We start from the raw sequence: 14,537 nt of genomic DNA, 5'->3' as shown, positions 1-14,537 counted from the left end.
CTTTCTCGTGCACCGGAATACGGATTCACAGAAGACACACACATGTAGTACAGAATATACACGACGACGCACTATAGTACATACCGCACCGCACTGCGTTGAAGTCGCCAAACTCAGTTCTCGGTCATCAACAATTCTGTCTCACAAAGCATGTCCAAAATCCGCTATCACTACAGTGATCAGACTCAAGATCATTTCAACGGCAAAAAAACATCTATCCCACCGCTGCCACCATGTTTTGATAGCTGTTGGCCTAGGGTTGATTCACTCAAATCCAACTAAACTAGTACAATACAAGACAGGGACTACATCGTGTTCATGTGTCTAAACCAAAAACTGATGAGTCTTAAAACTCTTTATTACGTCACAATCTTTCGTGCGCGCTTACAGTGTAGCTGCTCCTAATGAATATTTATGCATATTCTTACACAATGTGCACTTGAAAACAAGTACAGGAATAAAATTCAGTTCTTAAAGCCCCACTGTCCTACTTATAGCTACCGGTACTTGCTTCTCTCTATATAGAAAACTTCCCAAATCGTTGAGTTAGTTGAGAGCTGAGTTAATAAGATAGCCACCTGTCAGTGACCTCACTGTGAGGTCTAATCCCTTCTGGCTCAGTAATATTGACGGTCTTTAACATAGAGGAGTAAAAGAGAGGATGGGAGGTGGAACAAAAGGGGGACAGGGGAAGGTGAGGGGAGAAGTGGAGGGAGGAAGAGAACGATTAAGAGACTGAGAGGAGAAGCACAATTTAGTAAAGCAATGTTATATGAGTTGAAGGAATAAATAATTTAAAGCTAAAGACCAGTTATGGTCATGCGATTGCATTGTGAAAGAAACGTTGTGAAATCGATCAGAAAAGGTTGATCATCTAGCATAGATGTACTGCAAGGTTCTGGAATCATCAAAATGAAAAGAAATTTGGCCAAGTCTTCATAAAGTTAGAAGCATTGTACACAGAAAGATGTATATGGGACTACACACACATGGGTGTCGATCCTTACGTAATACCTATTCATCAGGGGGGGATGAATGAATAGATCATCCCCCCTGATGAATAGGTATCAGTTACGGATCGACACCCATGTACACACACGTGCACGACGTGCATTTCATATCTCTCAACAGGCAAGAGATACACTAATTTACCAAATATATCAATTAGAAGGTGGTTTCCGGTCAAAATTGTTATCATCATCTACATGTAATATTCAAAACATATTCTTTCACATGATTGGTAATAAGAGCTTCCATGTCATTTTTTTTTTAAATTGGGGCGTTTCCAATACTGGTCTTTACCTTTAATGCCCGATAATAATCTGCAACATGATTTCCATTTGGATTATTAATAGCCTCAGTAAAACAAAGATGAGGGATGGACTAAGTCACTTATCATACAGAACAGTATACACATTTTGAAAAATAAAAGTTGTTATAAACCCCATAACTTTTAATATCAATATGACATTATATCCATATTTGTTCACACCATTGCAAGTTGTACAAATATCAACAAGAAATATTATATTACAGAAGTCTGATGTTGGCATTCAATATTTTCTCAAAGAAAGAGCTTATTGCTATATATTCTACATAATACAACAAAGAAATTGTGATACTTAAATCAGAAATACATCTAGATTTCATCTAACAAAAATATACAAAGAAATGGCAAATAGAAAAAATTAACTATACAATGTATGAACTGCAGATATTTTTTACAATACATGGTGTAAAATTAAGCTACCGATAAATTGCAGTTAACTTGTGGAAACTCTGGCGACTTAATGTATGTATTTGATTCTTTGCAAGGAGCACCTTTTGTTAACATTTGTCTACATAAATGGACAAATCATAATCAAGAGTGCATAAGCACTACAATATCAAGAATTCATTGCAGAGATATTGATGTGATAAACAACAAACCAAGACAACTATTATCAGCCTCTATTGGGAGTATCAACATAAATCCTAAAATGTAACTAACTTTTTTTTTAATTTTCATCATATCATTAGTCACTTTGAATGGTATTTATGCATTAATGACAAAATTGTGTAGTTGTTTCATAAAATTGTTCACTTAGTATCTGTGTACTAACCATATTCAATATCAAATCGTTTGCACCAAATCCATGTCATTCACTGCAGCTAAAAAGATTCAATAAAGCAAGTTAAAATACCCTAAGGATTATAGATCATGGATAAATGACAAATAACATGACAACAGTCTTATATGGATCAGAAATCTCAAGAATGAATGTAATCTTCATTTGATGAACATGAGTTGCAAGCATGCTTAATCATTGGTTCAGTAATCTGAACATTAACATCAATAAAGTAACCTATTCAAAACTAAAGCCATTTTATTACACACCTCTTTAAAGATAAAGTTGAGTTCTGGTCATGCGATTGCATTGTTAAAGAAACTGTGTGGAAAACGATCAGAAAAGGTTGATCATCTAGCATATAAGTATTGGTGTGTACTGCAAGGTCCAGGGAATCATGAAAATGATAAGAAATTTGGCCCAGTCTTGGTAAAGTTACAAGCACTGTACACAGGAATATGTATATGGGACTATACATGAACATGTGGCATAAAAATCTGTTGCGATTTTTAAGTTGTTACATGCCATATTTAGAACGACAATGATAATGCTCACAAATTTTTGTTTCACCTCTTCCCAGAACTCAACCTTCTCTTTAAGGGGGTTCTTTGTCATAAAACTCAATGCAGCATCAAAGTGATCGAATCCCTTTATCGATCACATGGCTTATTAAAAAATGGAGAGGTTTAAATGTAAATCGTGTACAAGGGATAGAGGGATAGAACTTGTTTGAAGATTCAACTGACTAATCATGGCATGAGGAAACAGTTGTACATTAAGACACATGGAAAACACTTTGGTATACCACATCATATCATGGTGGCTAACCACGCGGCCTCATAATACTTAGTCCTTAACAGCAACAGCAATAACAGAATAAAGTATAGCGTGTGACATCAAAGACATAAATATACTCTCCAAATTAGATATTAGAAATTAGAAATAATCATTTCAGTAAAAATTATGCATAAAAAACATGTGTCTCACCTTATTGCGCTTGTGAACATGCAGGTACTATAAAGTGTGTCTGAATGTTTCTTCAGCTAAGACGAAAAAAGGGTATTACAATTTACAAATAAATAAGGGTATGACTTAACATCCTCCTGGCTCTCTGCAAAGTTAAAACTCTGTTGTATTGCCTGCCTGCAGCACCAATGCAACTTGTCGCTTGGGTGGCAGAAGGGCGATAGCTCGAATTTCAGGTCAAAAATGAAACATTAAGCTGAAGGGCGTTAGCACTAAATCGCCTCAAACTTTTATGAAACTGACTTATTTCCGAGTAAATAATTGTGGCCGTGTTCTACTATAACATTTATATTAGTCTTTTAAGTTTTAGATAGAGAAACCAATTTTCCGGACGAAAAGCAGTTTAAATTTAAAACAAATCTTTAACTGCGAATAATCGATAAGTAGTTTTCGCGTCGCTCGCGCGCTAACGCCCTTCTGCCACTCGGCCAACAAACTGTATAATGTTGATGTTTCTCATCCCCATCCTCCTGTATAGGAAATTTGGAACTACAACTCCCTTTATCTTTCTCTTGAGGCAAAATATGCAATGGATTAAAATCTAAAATCACACAAAAATGATTGTCTTTGAATAAGTGATTTTCTAAGCTGGTGGTAGACTAAAATTTTAACATGTATAAACATTATATATTATGCTAGGCCAGGTTTGATTCACGAGGCGTATCCAGGATTCAGTTAATGGAGAGGTGGGGCGGGAAGGGGGAAGGGGGAGGGGGAAATTTAAAAAAAAAATCCCTTATAAGAAAATAACAGACAGTAAAAAAATTATATCAAAATAAAGAGTAATAGAAAAAAAGTATTATCTATGTATTCAAGAAAGAAAAGATTGATTTAAAATAGGGAAGGTGGGAGCAGGGCACTAGCTGGTTCCCCCCCCCCCCCCCTCTCCTTAAATCTGCCAGGGAGCTTACTGGTCATAAACCCCACGCTGGCAAGCTGGGCTCAGCACCATATCTATGCCGGTGGATAGGGGATGTGGGGTCGGGGAAGACTCCCAGTGGACCCCACTTACGGTAATACTGCAGTACAATAAAAACCTTTATATATTTTTACAGTGTATATAAAATATAAACTATTCTTTCCGACCAAGAAATCATCTTTTTTAACCTCGTTTATATCCGGGCAACAACAAAAAACACTGGAATATACAGTGTATATAAAATATAACCTATTCTTTCCGACCAAGAAATCATCTTTTTTAACCTCGTTTATATCCGGGCAACAACAAAAAACACTGGAATAAAAAAATTTCGGAACAATAAAATCAACTTAACGGTATCATACTTTAAAAAAGATTATTTTGTCACAAGAGCCAACCAACTCTGTGGTGAGCAGATATCGCGCAATACTGTAAAGAAGATTTTATACTCTTTATCTAGATGCAAACCAAACTATTTGCACAACTCAATGCTCAGATAGCAAGAACAATGCATACCCACTGTATATGCCATTAAGGTATTTTCAAGAGAGCATACACTGCCCAAAATACAGACCGTATCCATGTCTCAAATATAAATAAAGAGCCTCTTTAAACTGCAAATGGCAATAATTTACTCAAAAATATCAGCACCTCTAATCCATTTGCATCTGATATCATTTACATTCTGGCACCATTTATACAAATATAAAGTTTCCAAACATACGGTAACAAAGGTCAATATACATCTTTCTTACCAAAATAACAGTTTTAAAATATCCTTTTGAAACAAACTTTACTGTCAATGGTCTTTATTGCTAAATACACGGCTACAAAAAAACAAGCAAGTTAGTATATTTCAAAGTGAAGATCAATTAAAATGCTAAAATACAAAACTTAAGAAAGAAAAACAGAAAGAATCAATTGTACCAACTACCGAGCAATAAAAATGTATAAAAAAACAAAATGAAGTGTTCCAACATAGATCTACATATTGTCAGCTGAGAACCATAATGGCTTTACCTCAAGTTGGTGAGATAACCATTTATGCCCCTCTGGCTCTCAGTATAGGAAGCTCTTGCACAAAAATAGTTTTTTCCCTTCAAAAGACGTCAATCTCTCTCTCTCTCTCTCTACGGTCATTGACGCCATAAGGCAGTCTCTCATGTCACATCTTTGCAGGCACCCGTACATAATATCACACTCTACTGTCACGTAAAATGACAAGAGTGATAGATCTATGGATCCATCACAGTCAACAAATTGTTGTGTCACAAGTACCAGTCGACTCTCGCAGCAAGGCATCATATTTCAAACAAATACTAAGTCTTTCTCTCCTCACTCATGTATATAATCTGTTGAGAAATAGAAGGACATTGTCTCACATACTTAAACACCGAGTATAAAACACCTCTCTGGCTCTCAAGAAACGATATGAAGAATAACATCATTCTCCATTATATCCACAAAGAAGGTCCCAATGACAGATATCTAAAAAAATGTTCCATCATTTCAAACAGATGCAACATTCTTTCTACCCTGTGCTTGCAACTTGTCATCTGCGCACCTCCTCATATACCCTGATGTAATCCATTTACAGCCAAAACGACATTAACTCCTAAAACTTCAGCCATATTCCTTTCCAACTCTCGCCATTTCCAGGCCATCCATTTGTCGACTTTGGATACACAGCAAATACCGTGCCTACAGGTTGTGCTCTTCTTTCCCAGTAAAAAAATCATCAGTATGAGCTTGCAATCTTGAGCTTTGAGCTTTGATATAAACGTTGTCCGATTTGAGTTGGCAGCTGCTCCGCAATACTTGATAAATAGAGAAATAGTGATTCTCATTTCTCCTACTATTTTTGGCAACAAGTCATGAAGGACTAGTGCCATCATCACATTTCCCTGATGATTGACCCTTCACCTCTCTTGACCTTGCGCTGAACTGAGCCCTAATTCTCCCAACTGCTTTTCATGATTGGCAAGGTTTCCTAGCAAGTGGTATCTGCTTCCTCACTGCCAGGTTTCACATTTGATTGATGACAGATCCAGAGCTCACCTGGATAGACCCTTCCCCTTTTGACCTTGCTCCATCCTTCGTCCTTGTCCTTAATTCAGGCCACTGGGTCTTCATTCTTTGGACAGGTGTTATCAGAGGTCATCCTCATCACAACACTTTATATTTCCCCAATGGAAGACTTGACCCATCACCTGTGCTCTTGAGATCATAGCTCTCCTTTCTTTGCCAAGGTCTCATCAGAGGTCACATCTACTTCCTTACCACTACACTTCATTCATGTATTTACCCGAAGAAAGATTGACCCTTCACCTTGTATGACCCTTCACCTTGTATGACCCTTCACCTTTACCCTTAATTGAGGATATTGATCCCCATTCTTTGCCGAGAGGTCTCGTAAGTGATAATGTAGACGTCATCATCATTTCACTTCATAATTCCTTGTTGGAAAATCGACAATTCATCTTGCTTGACCTTTCACCTTTGCCCTTGATTCAATTGAGACCATTACTCTCCATCCGTTGCATGGAGGTCTCGTTGTAAGTGGTGAGCATCTGTTTCCTGACTGTCTCTGTGAGCTCGTTCACGTCCTCACTGGTCTTTCCTTCGGTGGAGACAGGGGGTAGCACTGTGATGGTAAACTTTCCTGAATAAGCAAAATAAGCAAGAAAACAAGTCTCGAATTGAACTTGGCATTTAACACAATTTAAAGTCACCATAGGCATATCCAAAAGAATCATAGAGAATGAAACAATATTAAAAACTGTAGTTTACATCCATAAGAATATGTTTTGGTTGTGTGTCCATGAAAAATCACTTTTAGGAATTTTGTCTTCATTACAGCACAGTAGAGTATATTTATATAGCACTTGCATTATATATTGATCTAATTATTATTCTTACCATGATATAGATATACACAAGTGAGGTACAGGAGTATATCAGTAGCTATGATTCTGGTTCCAAATATGACCCATATTTATCTTCAAGTTAGGAGTCTACCTGTGCAGAATTTTCCTTAAAATTATACTTCATATTTCACATTAGAAATGGCTCGTGCTCAATTTAACCTTCATAATAACAATTATTATCTATATAAGGCTTCCATGTGCTAAAATAAACCAATAAATTAATATCTTTAGCACAGTACCCGGATGACGGATCAATATTGTTTTCGTATTGCTCTGCCATCCAGGAACTTCAACTGTTGATACAATATTGCTTCACTTTTGCTGGTACCTGTTCACTGTACCCAATTTGCAAAACTGGTGTCCCTTCTGACAATAGAGCATTATTTCGCTAATCAGCCTGATATAGATAATAATAATAATATAGTATGGCTTTGATTTTGTGTGATACAAGAATATATTGCTCGAGCTATAACAATATTGGAGAGTCCAAGACGAGCAATATATTCTTGTATCACACTCAAAGCCATCCAATATTATATAAATATAAAATTAAACAAATAACCATGAACCCACAGTAGCTATTAATGAAGACATTATGCATGACATTGAAAAAATGCTTACCAGTTCCGAATCGCTTTTCCCTGTGGCTGTAGAAATCAGAATATGATGAAAACACGATTGGAATGACAGGTACCTGTATCAAAAAAATAATAACAATAATTGGAAACAATCAGGCGTGGTATTCTCAAAAAGTTGTTATCTTTTACGTTAGCAAAACAATGTTAACTGACGTAACAAATCAAAATTAGGACAAGTCATCGTTTAATGTCTGCACAAATCTGGCTGTGTTTGCGTAAACTTAGTGCCAAGCATATTGAGTTTGTTTTTATTAACATCATTTTCCCCAGCATAAAAGATACCATAGCTTTCAGAATACATCCCCAGTTAATATTGGGATTATTTTCTTGAACATATTCTTTTTCAACCAGATGTGCGTTTTGTATGACATATTCATGATATCTATTTATGATATGAGCAGGACCCTGATTCTTAATCAAGATTGTGTTTGAAAGGATGCTCAAACAGGTGTTTCGCTGCATGATGTTTCATTATACGACATTCAGACTAGGAGAAATTAATTGCTTTAGGTACCATGAATTCTGGTATTTCAAACTGTTCATCTGAACACTGGGTAATTTACCTGAGCTTGGACGGCAAGATGGAAAGCTCCTTTCTTGAAAGGTAGCAGACCTGTTTCCCTATTTCTGGTTCCCTCAGGGAATATCCAAACTTTGATCTGGAGAGAAAAATTTAATCAATTCATACATCATAGAAAACACTTTTCTAGGCCTTAAAGTTTACCATTCACCTAAAATTATTTTTGCTCTGTACATGTATGTAACAGGTTCATTTTTGCTTTAAAATGCTCAAACTATGAAATTCAAATATTAATACTTTAAAAATATGTTGCTAGTTTAAATACACTCTCGATAAACATTGACCTAGGAGGGTGTAAAAATGTTGTGTTAACGTATTTCTGGCTCTCAGCAGATGACTGTGTTATATCTGGGAAAGTCCAAGGTATTTGGTTTGTTGGTGTCTTGTACCTCAACACAGTATGGTGAGTTCTGAACATAAACTATTAGATCAAAATCACTTCATATTATTTGGTCTTTAATTTATACAAAATATGAGGTCTAATAACTTCAATTCAATTCAATTCAATTCAATTTATTTCAACCATAAACATACTCATACAATAATTCAGGTAAATATAAAAACATGGGGTTAGGACTTGGGAGCCCCAAAAGAAGATTGAATACAAACTTGTGGTTGGGCACCAACTATGACATAAACCTGTATTTCGAGAAATTAGAGAAATCAACAAAAAGAACATTAACAGGAAAACAAATATATACAAGAAAAAGATTATAACATTGATATAACTTAATATGATGTAAGGTGAGGTCAGTGAGGTAGAGGACAAAATATCTAGGACTTGTCCATCTCTGCAAAAGAGAGTTCCTTGTATTGGGGTCCCTGTCTTTGACTTACATTTTTATCCTTGATGTGTTGGGCTGTCTTCTCCATTGTACTTCTGGCCTTTTCTGGATTAAGGCGATCTACAAAGACTGTTCCACACAGGTACAGACTCACACCGAACGGTCCAAAGAACAAAAGCTCCTTCTTCCCCAAGACAACACATCGCTTGGGCCAAACGCCAAACGAGAACATGCCTATACGTGTAGAGTAAATTAAAAGATGAAAGGTTTAACAGTAAACTTCATTGTTGGGCATGGTCAGAGAATTGGTAAAAGAAAAAGATCAGTTGCCCACTTGCACTAGTTGCATCTCTATTATTTATAACAAGAGCAATTAATTACTATCAAGAATTCGTCCATTTATATACATTTACAATTACAGTGTACATCAAAATTCCACCCAAATTCACCCTTTATCATGCTTCTGAAACATGATTAAATGTATAGAAAATGTCTTGGTCAAGTTTACTAATTGAAGATATCAGGAAATTATTTTGAGGATGATATTGAAATCAATGAAACAATGGTTGAACAGCGAAGGAAGAGTCTTGCCCGAGTTGCCAATTTGTCTTAATCTGATAGTGATTTCCATATAATGAACAAAATTACAGAGAAAAAAACTCTTTTACATTATCTTTGTCTGATATTTTCCTTAAATCTTTGTATATCATGGTAGTCTGATTGATCTGCTTCTAAATGAAAGCAAGCAACATTATTTTGGAATTGTAAATGGCCGTATTTACTCACTCATCAAATCAATGGAAGATTGGTGATTGGCAACGACAATGGCTGGCTTATTGTAGTCAAGGTGGTGGAGCCCTCGAACTTCAGCACGTATTCCAAACAGACCATTTGTGTTGGAGAGCAGCATCGAGGCCCATCTGCAAATATAAAAATAAAAGCAGCATGATTACTATTGTTGTGAATGAATATGGAAAGATATATTGGTGATGTCAATATTTGAAGAAGTCTGTGAAGAAGTCTTTCACAAAAAACTTTTGGCTTTGGTATTCAAAATCTTCTTGACAATGGATCAGAAAGATTTGTTTAAACAAATTTAAAGGGAGGCATGAAGCAACAAAATGGGAGCTTCATTATTTTTCAACTTCAGCTTTAAAAAAAAGAAGTCAGGTTTCATTATGCTTCATTATCTGTTAGCCTTATCAATTTTCCATGCTCAAAAATAAAATATCATTAAAAAAAATATGACTACCCAGGCAGAATCAGAGAGATCCCCCTCCCCTTCCCCAGTCACAAAAAAGAATGATTTAGGCCTGCTATTGTTTTTTTTTAAATTTATTTATATGTTCTATTGATCATTCATAATCACATTTTTACAAACAATCATAGGAGAAATTACAGTTAAAACAAAAAGAAAAACTAAAAAACAAAACAAACAAATAAAACACAGCAGCAATAATTTATACGATAGTATAAAACAATGTAAAGCTAAAGTCCTAACTCAGCTGCGGGGGGCTCGGGGAAACAGGCTCCTGCAATTCCAGCATGAACAACCCGATAACACACATTAAAAAAACCCGACCAGGTGACCACGAGCAGACTTCCGCAAAAAGGGATAAAGACCGCTCCCCGAATCCCCTGCGGCGCATTCCTTGAGCAAGAGATGGCAACGAATAATCAGAAACGGTTATGAATCTACATCAAAACTTCAAAGTTCAAACAAAGATTAAAAAAGATCCAATGTACATTTAGGCCTGCTACTGTTCTTGATGATTAGTGAATCATGTATCATGATCATTGTATTGGAGAGTCTAGATGTTTATTATCATAAGCTGAAAAATCAACCTATTTGTTCGGGAATATACGTTCCTCGTCAAATCTCTGGAGGAGAGCACCAAAAGATAAAATCTGTTTTTAAACGCTCCTCCATGACGACAAATTTTTCTGTCAAGACTTAAGTAAATCATCATCATATATACATTGTATATTGTTAACAAAAGAGAATTATCAAAGAGATATCAAATAAATTTAATTTTTTACTATCACATTAATTAGTTTCAAGACATTACTAAACATCAACAAATCTAGATCTAGTGTGACTTCAATCGACTTAATTAATTATTATGATCATTAATGTATCACTTTAGCATTGAGAGGACTTTACAAAATTAAGCATAGACTACACGATTAATGTCAAAATCAGTTAAGTCGCATTTGAGAGAGGTGGAGCGACTCCTGATCTGGATTGGAAAATTAGCTTTAAGAAGAACACAAGAAACATGAAGAACAAGGCAATTTTTGCCTCTCTGATGTCAGGAGCGGAGGAGCCCATGGCATTGGTCTTGTGATAAAGGTAATCAAGTTACATTCTTACCGATGATTTGAAGGATCTCGAGGCCTGGGAAGTGACAAAATGATGATAATCAATGCCTGAATCTGCAGCAATGTGTAATAGAGAGTCATCTTAGCATAATATTTGAATGTGTTGCTCAGCTCATACAAAAGTATCAGTCCCAGCAACACACTGATCACGACTATTTGCATCCAGTCGAGCTCCATGATGTTGCTTGCCTCGCCTCGCCTCGTCTAATCCGAGTTAAATTCGAAGATACAACATTACAATCAAACAATGTTTATTCTCGATCTGATCCTTCTCTTTCAGTTGCATGAGAGCGAGAGCGAGAGATCATGCTCAACTCAAGGCCTCCGATAAACCTCTAAAGTTAGGCTCCGGCTCTAGCCAAACACTTTTTACTCAAGGCTGCTGGTGTTCAGCTATTCTTGGGAAAGCAGAATGCGTGTACAGAGCAGAGAAAGTGCCTCTCGCTACCGACTCGTTATTAGCTAAGTTAGAATTGCATTGGTACGGTACCTGCACCTGCAGCGGAAATACCATCAGTTTTCGTCATTTATTGGTGATATAGTCTACACCTTCCTACTGATCCTAGTGTGCAACATAACCAATGCACAAACAATGTGCTTAGGCAAAATACACTTCAAATGCGACCTGCGATCGTCTACTTCAACTTTGACCGCTACGACCCCGCGCGAGCTATTCGAGTACGTACGTTGATGATCAGTCATGCGATGTAAACAAAGATTTGGTTAGCCTGGCCTGGCCTGCCGCCGATCAGGAAAATTAATTTTCGTCCCTAGCCTGATATCGGTACTAATTTGGTTGTTGTGATTGCGTAATTTGGTGATGGAAGCGGGATGGGCTGAGGGTAGGGGGGGGGGGGGGGAGGGGGTGAGGAGGGGGGGGGGGAGGAGAGGTAACTGTTTTTGGCTTTTTCAGTTTAATTTTGTTTGCAATGATCGGAATCAAAGATCATTGATCTCCGATCAAAGAATGTCCATCCCTTGCTTTCAGGGGCTCTATACGATACTTGTCTTTTTCAACTATTCAAGAGGGGGCCGGTGTTGGTGGCGGGGTTAGTGGGCATCGGCAAAAGGAGGCGAACAGGTCATACCTCTTCTTTGGAGGAAGGGGCACAACCCACCCCACAACCGACCGTGCTCCAGCCCTCGTAGAACTAAATGTCCAAATCGCATGTATTTCCGTTTGCACCTTATGTAATGGTCTGTAATTCTCTTCCCCTTCTCTCTCTCTCTCTCTCTCTCTCTCTCTCTCTCTCTCTCTCTCTCTCTCTCTCTCTCTCTCTCTCAGTCTCTCTCAGTCTTTGTCTCTCTGTCTGTCTCTGTCTAGGCTGCAAGATTGGAATCGGAAAGGGGCGGGGCGGAGAATGATCACAATTAAGTCAGGCGGGGCTTTTAGTTTGTTTGTGGAAATGGGGGGGGGGGCACCAACAAAAAAGGGCACTTTCTGGAGAGAAAAAAATAGGGCACCTCCAAAGGGAAATCTCAAGGCGAACATACACAATTTTCTAGACATTGTTACATACCCTTACATTGTGATTACATGATCTGGGATGATTTCAATATTTGTTTCTATTATTTTATACATACTATGCAGTTGGGCGTGATGGTCTGAATATACATTTGCGAGCGAGCGAGGCGAGGAAATAAATTAAGATTTGTGAGGTCGCAGTGCGAAAAATTACGTCTAATAAAGAGTGAAATCCCAATCCTGTTGAGGGTAGTATAAACACATTTACTTTCATCATCTGATCAAAGTTGATAATTATACTGTTTGTTTGGTTGATTGCACTGGCGTACCTATGGGGGGCAGGGGGGCAAAGTGCCCCCCTGACGGGCTCCAGGGGAAAAAAAGAAAAAGGGGAAAGAAAAGAAAAGACAGGGAAAGGAAAGAAAAAGAAAAAAGGAAAAGGAAAGAAAAAAGGAAAGAAAGAGAAAAAAGGAAAAAAAGGAAAGAAAAAAGGAAGAAGAAGAAAAAAGGAATAATAATAATAATAATAATAGCTAGTTCTTATATAGAAAAAGAAAAAGGGAAAAGAAAAGGAAAGGAATAAAAATGGGGGGAAAAAAAATAAAGAACATGGCCGTAAGCACCAGGGGGGGGGGGCAGTTGACCCCAGATATTTTGAAATCGTACAGTTTTTTTCCTGAAAATGTAGTGTAGGCCTATACCAAATCCTTCAATTCTACTTTTGAAAATGCAAAAGTACCCTCATGACCAGTTCAGTCGCTCGAACTCCCTTCACTCCTTTTGCTTTTGAGATTCTTCGAAAACTTTTAACGCATCTTTCCCCCTTCCCCCATCAGAAAAATATTCCGCATACGGCCCTGAAAAATTAAAACAAATGAAAATAGGAAAATATAAGTGATATAACAAATTTGAAACTCTTCGCTGGCGCGAACTGCTTGCTAGCCTATTTTGTATTAAATGTTTTCACTTCCTCGTCCCCCTGAAAAAAGAAAAGGATTAGTATTGCCTAGAATACAATTGTGCCTGCCCCGACGGGCCCCGACCTGCAACCATGGCAACAATAACACACAATATATGTACCAAATGTTACTAAAAGAGACTAATTCATTTTTCTCGCTCGCTACACTCGCTCGCGAATAAAATGAATAGACATTGCTTTGGAAACAATTGTGCCCACCCTTGACCTGCAACAATATCATTAAAAATGGAAGAGTTTTTTCGCCCTCTCGCCAAAAAGGAATTGAATCGCGTTAAACGCGATTGCGTCCATCCTGACCTGCACCAATAAAAACAAGTTTATTTATTAAATTCTATTAAAAGAGAATTTTTTTTTTTTGCTTGCTCGCTATGCTCGCTCGCCAAAATGGAATTGACACCGCTAACGTGCCCGCCATAACCTGCAACAACCAGTTAATAATTATGAACGAAACGTTATTCAAAGAAGTTTTGGTGTGCTCGTGCTCGCCAAAACGGAATTAACGTCACCTTAGACATAATTGTGTAAGCCCTGCCCTGCAACAAAAAAATCTGAAATTTATGAACCAATTATCATTACAAAAATTTTGCTCGCTCGCTACACTCGCTCGCCAAAATAGAAATAATACCGCTTTTAATAATCACGTCCCTGACATGGAACAATTAAACCAAGTTTATATACCATATTTTCCCTATAAAGAGAAGTGATTTTTTTTTGCTCGCTCGCTACGC

General features: G+C 37.2%; 1 protein-coding gene across 1 annotated transcript; it reads right to left on the bottom strand.

Annotated features, from left to right (window-relative positions):
- Nucleotides 1-6,188: 6,188 nt before the first annotated feature.
- On the bottom strand, nucleotides 6,189-12,051 carry LOC576124 (1-acyl-sn-glycerol-3-phosphate acyltransferase alpha). Its single transcript, XM_776465.5, has 6 exons — nucleotides 11,358-12,051; nucleotides 9,770-9,903; nucleotides 9,036-9,217; nucleotides 8,182-8,277; nucleotides 7,602-7,674; nucleotides 6,189-6,715 (listed from the first exon to the last, which is right to left on the bottom strand). Exons 1-6 carry the CDS (start codon nucleotides 11,540-11,542, stop codon nucleotides 6,564-6,566), a joined length of 822 nt encoding a protein of 273 aa, XP_781558.2. The 5' UTR covers nucleotides 11,543-12,051; the 3' UTR covers nucleotides 6,189-6,563.
- Between the last annotated feature and the right edge of the window lie 2,486 nt (nucleotides 12,052-14,537).

Source organism: Strongylocentrotus purpuratus, unplaced genomic scaffold, assembly GCF_000002235.5.
Source record: "Strongylocentrotus purpuratus isolate Spur 01 unplaced genomic scaffold, Spur_5.0 spur5_scaffold_4, whole genome shotgun sequence".
Classification (NCBI taxonomy): Eukaryota; Metazoa; Echinodermata; class Echinoidea; order Camarodonta; family Strongylocentrotidae; genus Strongylocentrotus; species Strongylocentrotus purpuratus.
This window is presented reverse-complemented; position numbering and strand designations above follow the sequence as displayed.

Excerpts from the sequence above, each read along its gene's own strand:
- LOC576124 (XM_776465.5), bottom strand. The coding sequence starts at position 11,542 with ATGGAGCTCGACTGGATGCAAATAGTCGTGATCAGTGTGTTGCTGGGA. Across the intron at positions 8,278-9,035 it reads AACACATCAAGGATAAAAAT|ATCAAAGTTTGGATATTCCC; the intron begins GTAAGTCAAAGA and ends TTTTCTCTCCAG. Across the intron at positions 7,675-8,181 it reads ATCTTGCCGTCCAAGCTCAG|GTACCTGTCATTCCAATCGT; the intron begins GTAAATTACCCA and ends TTTTTGATACAG.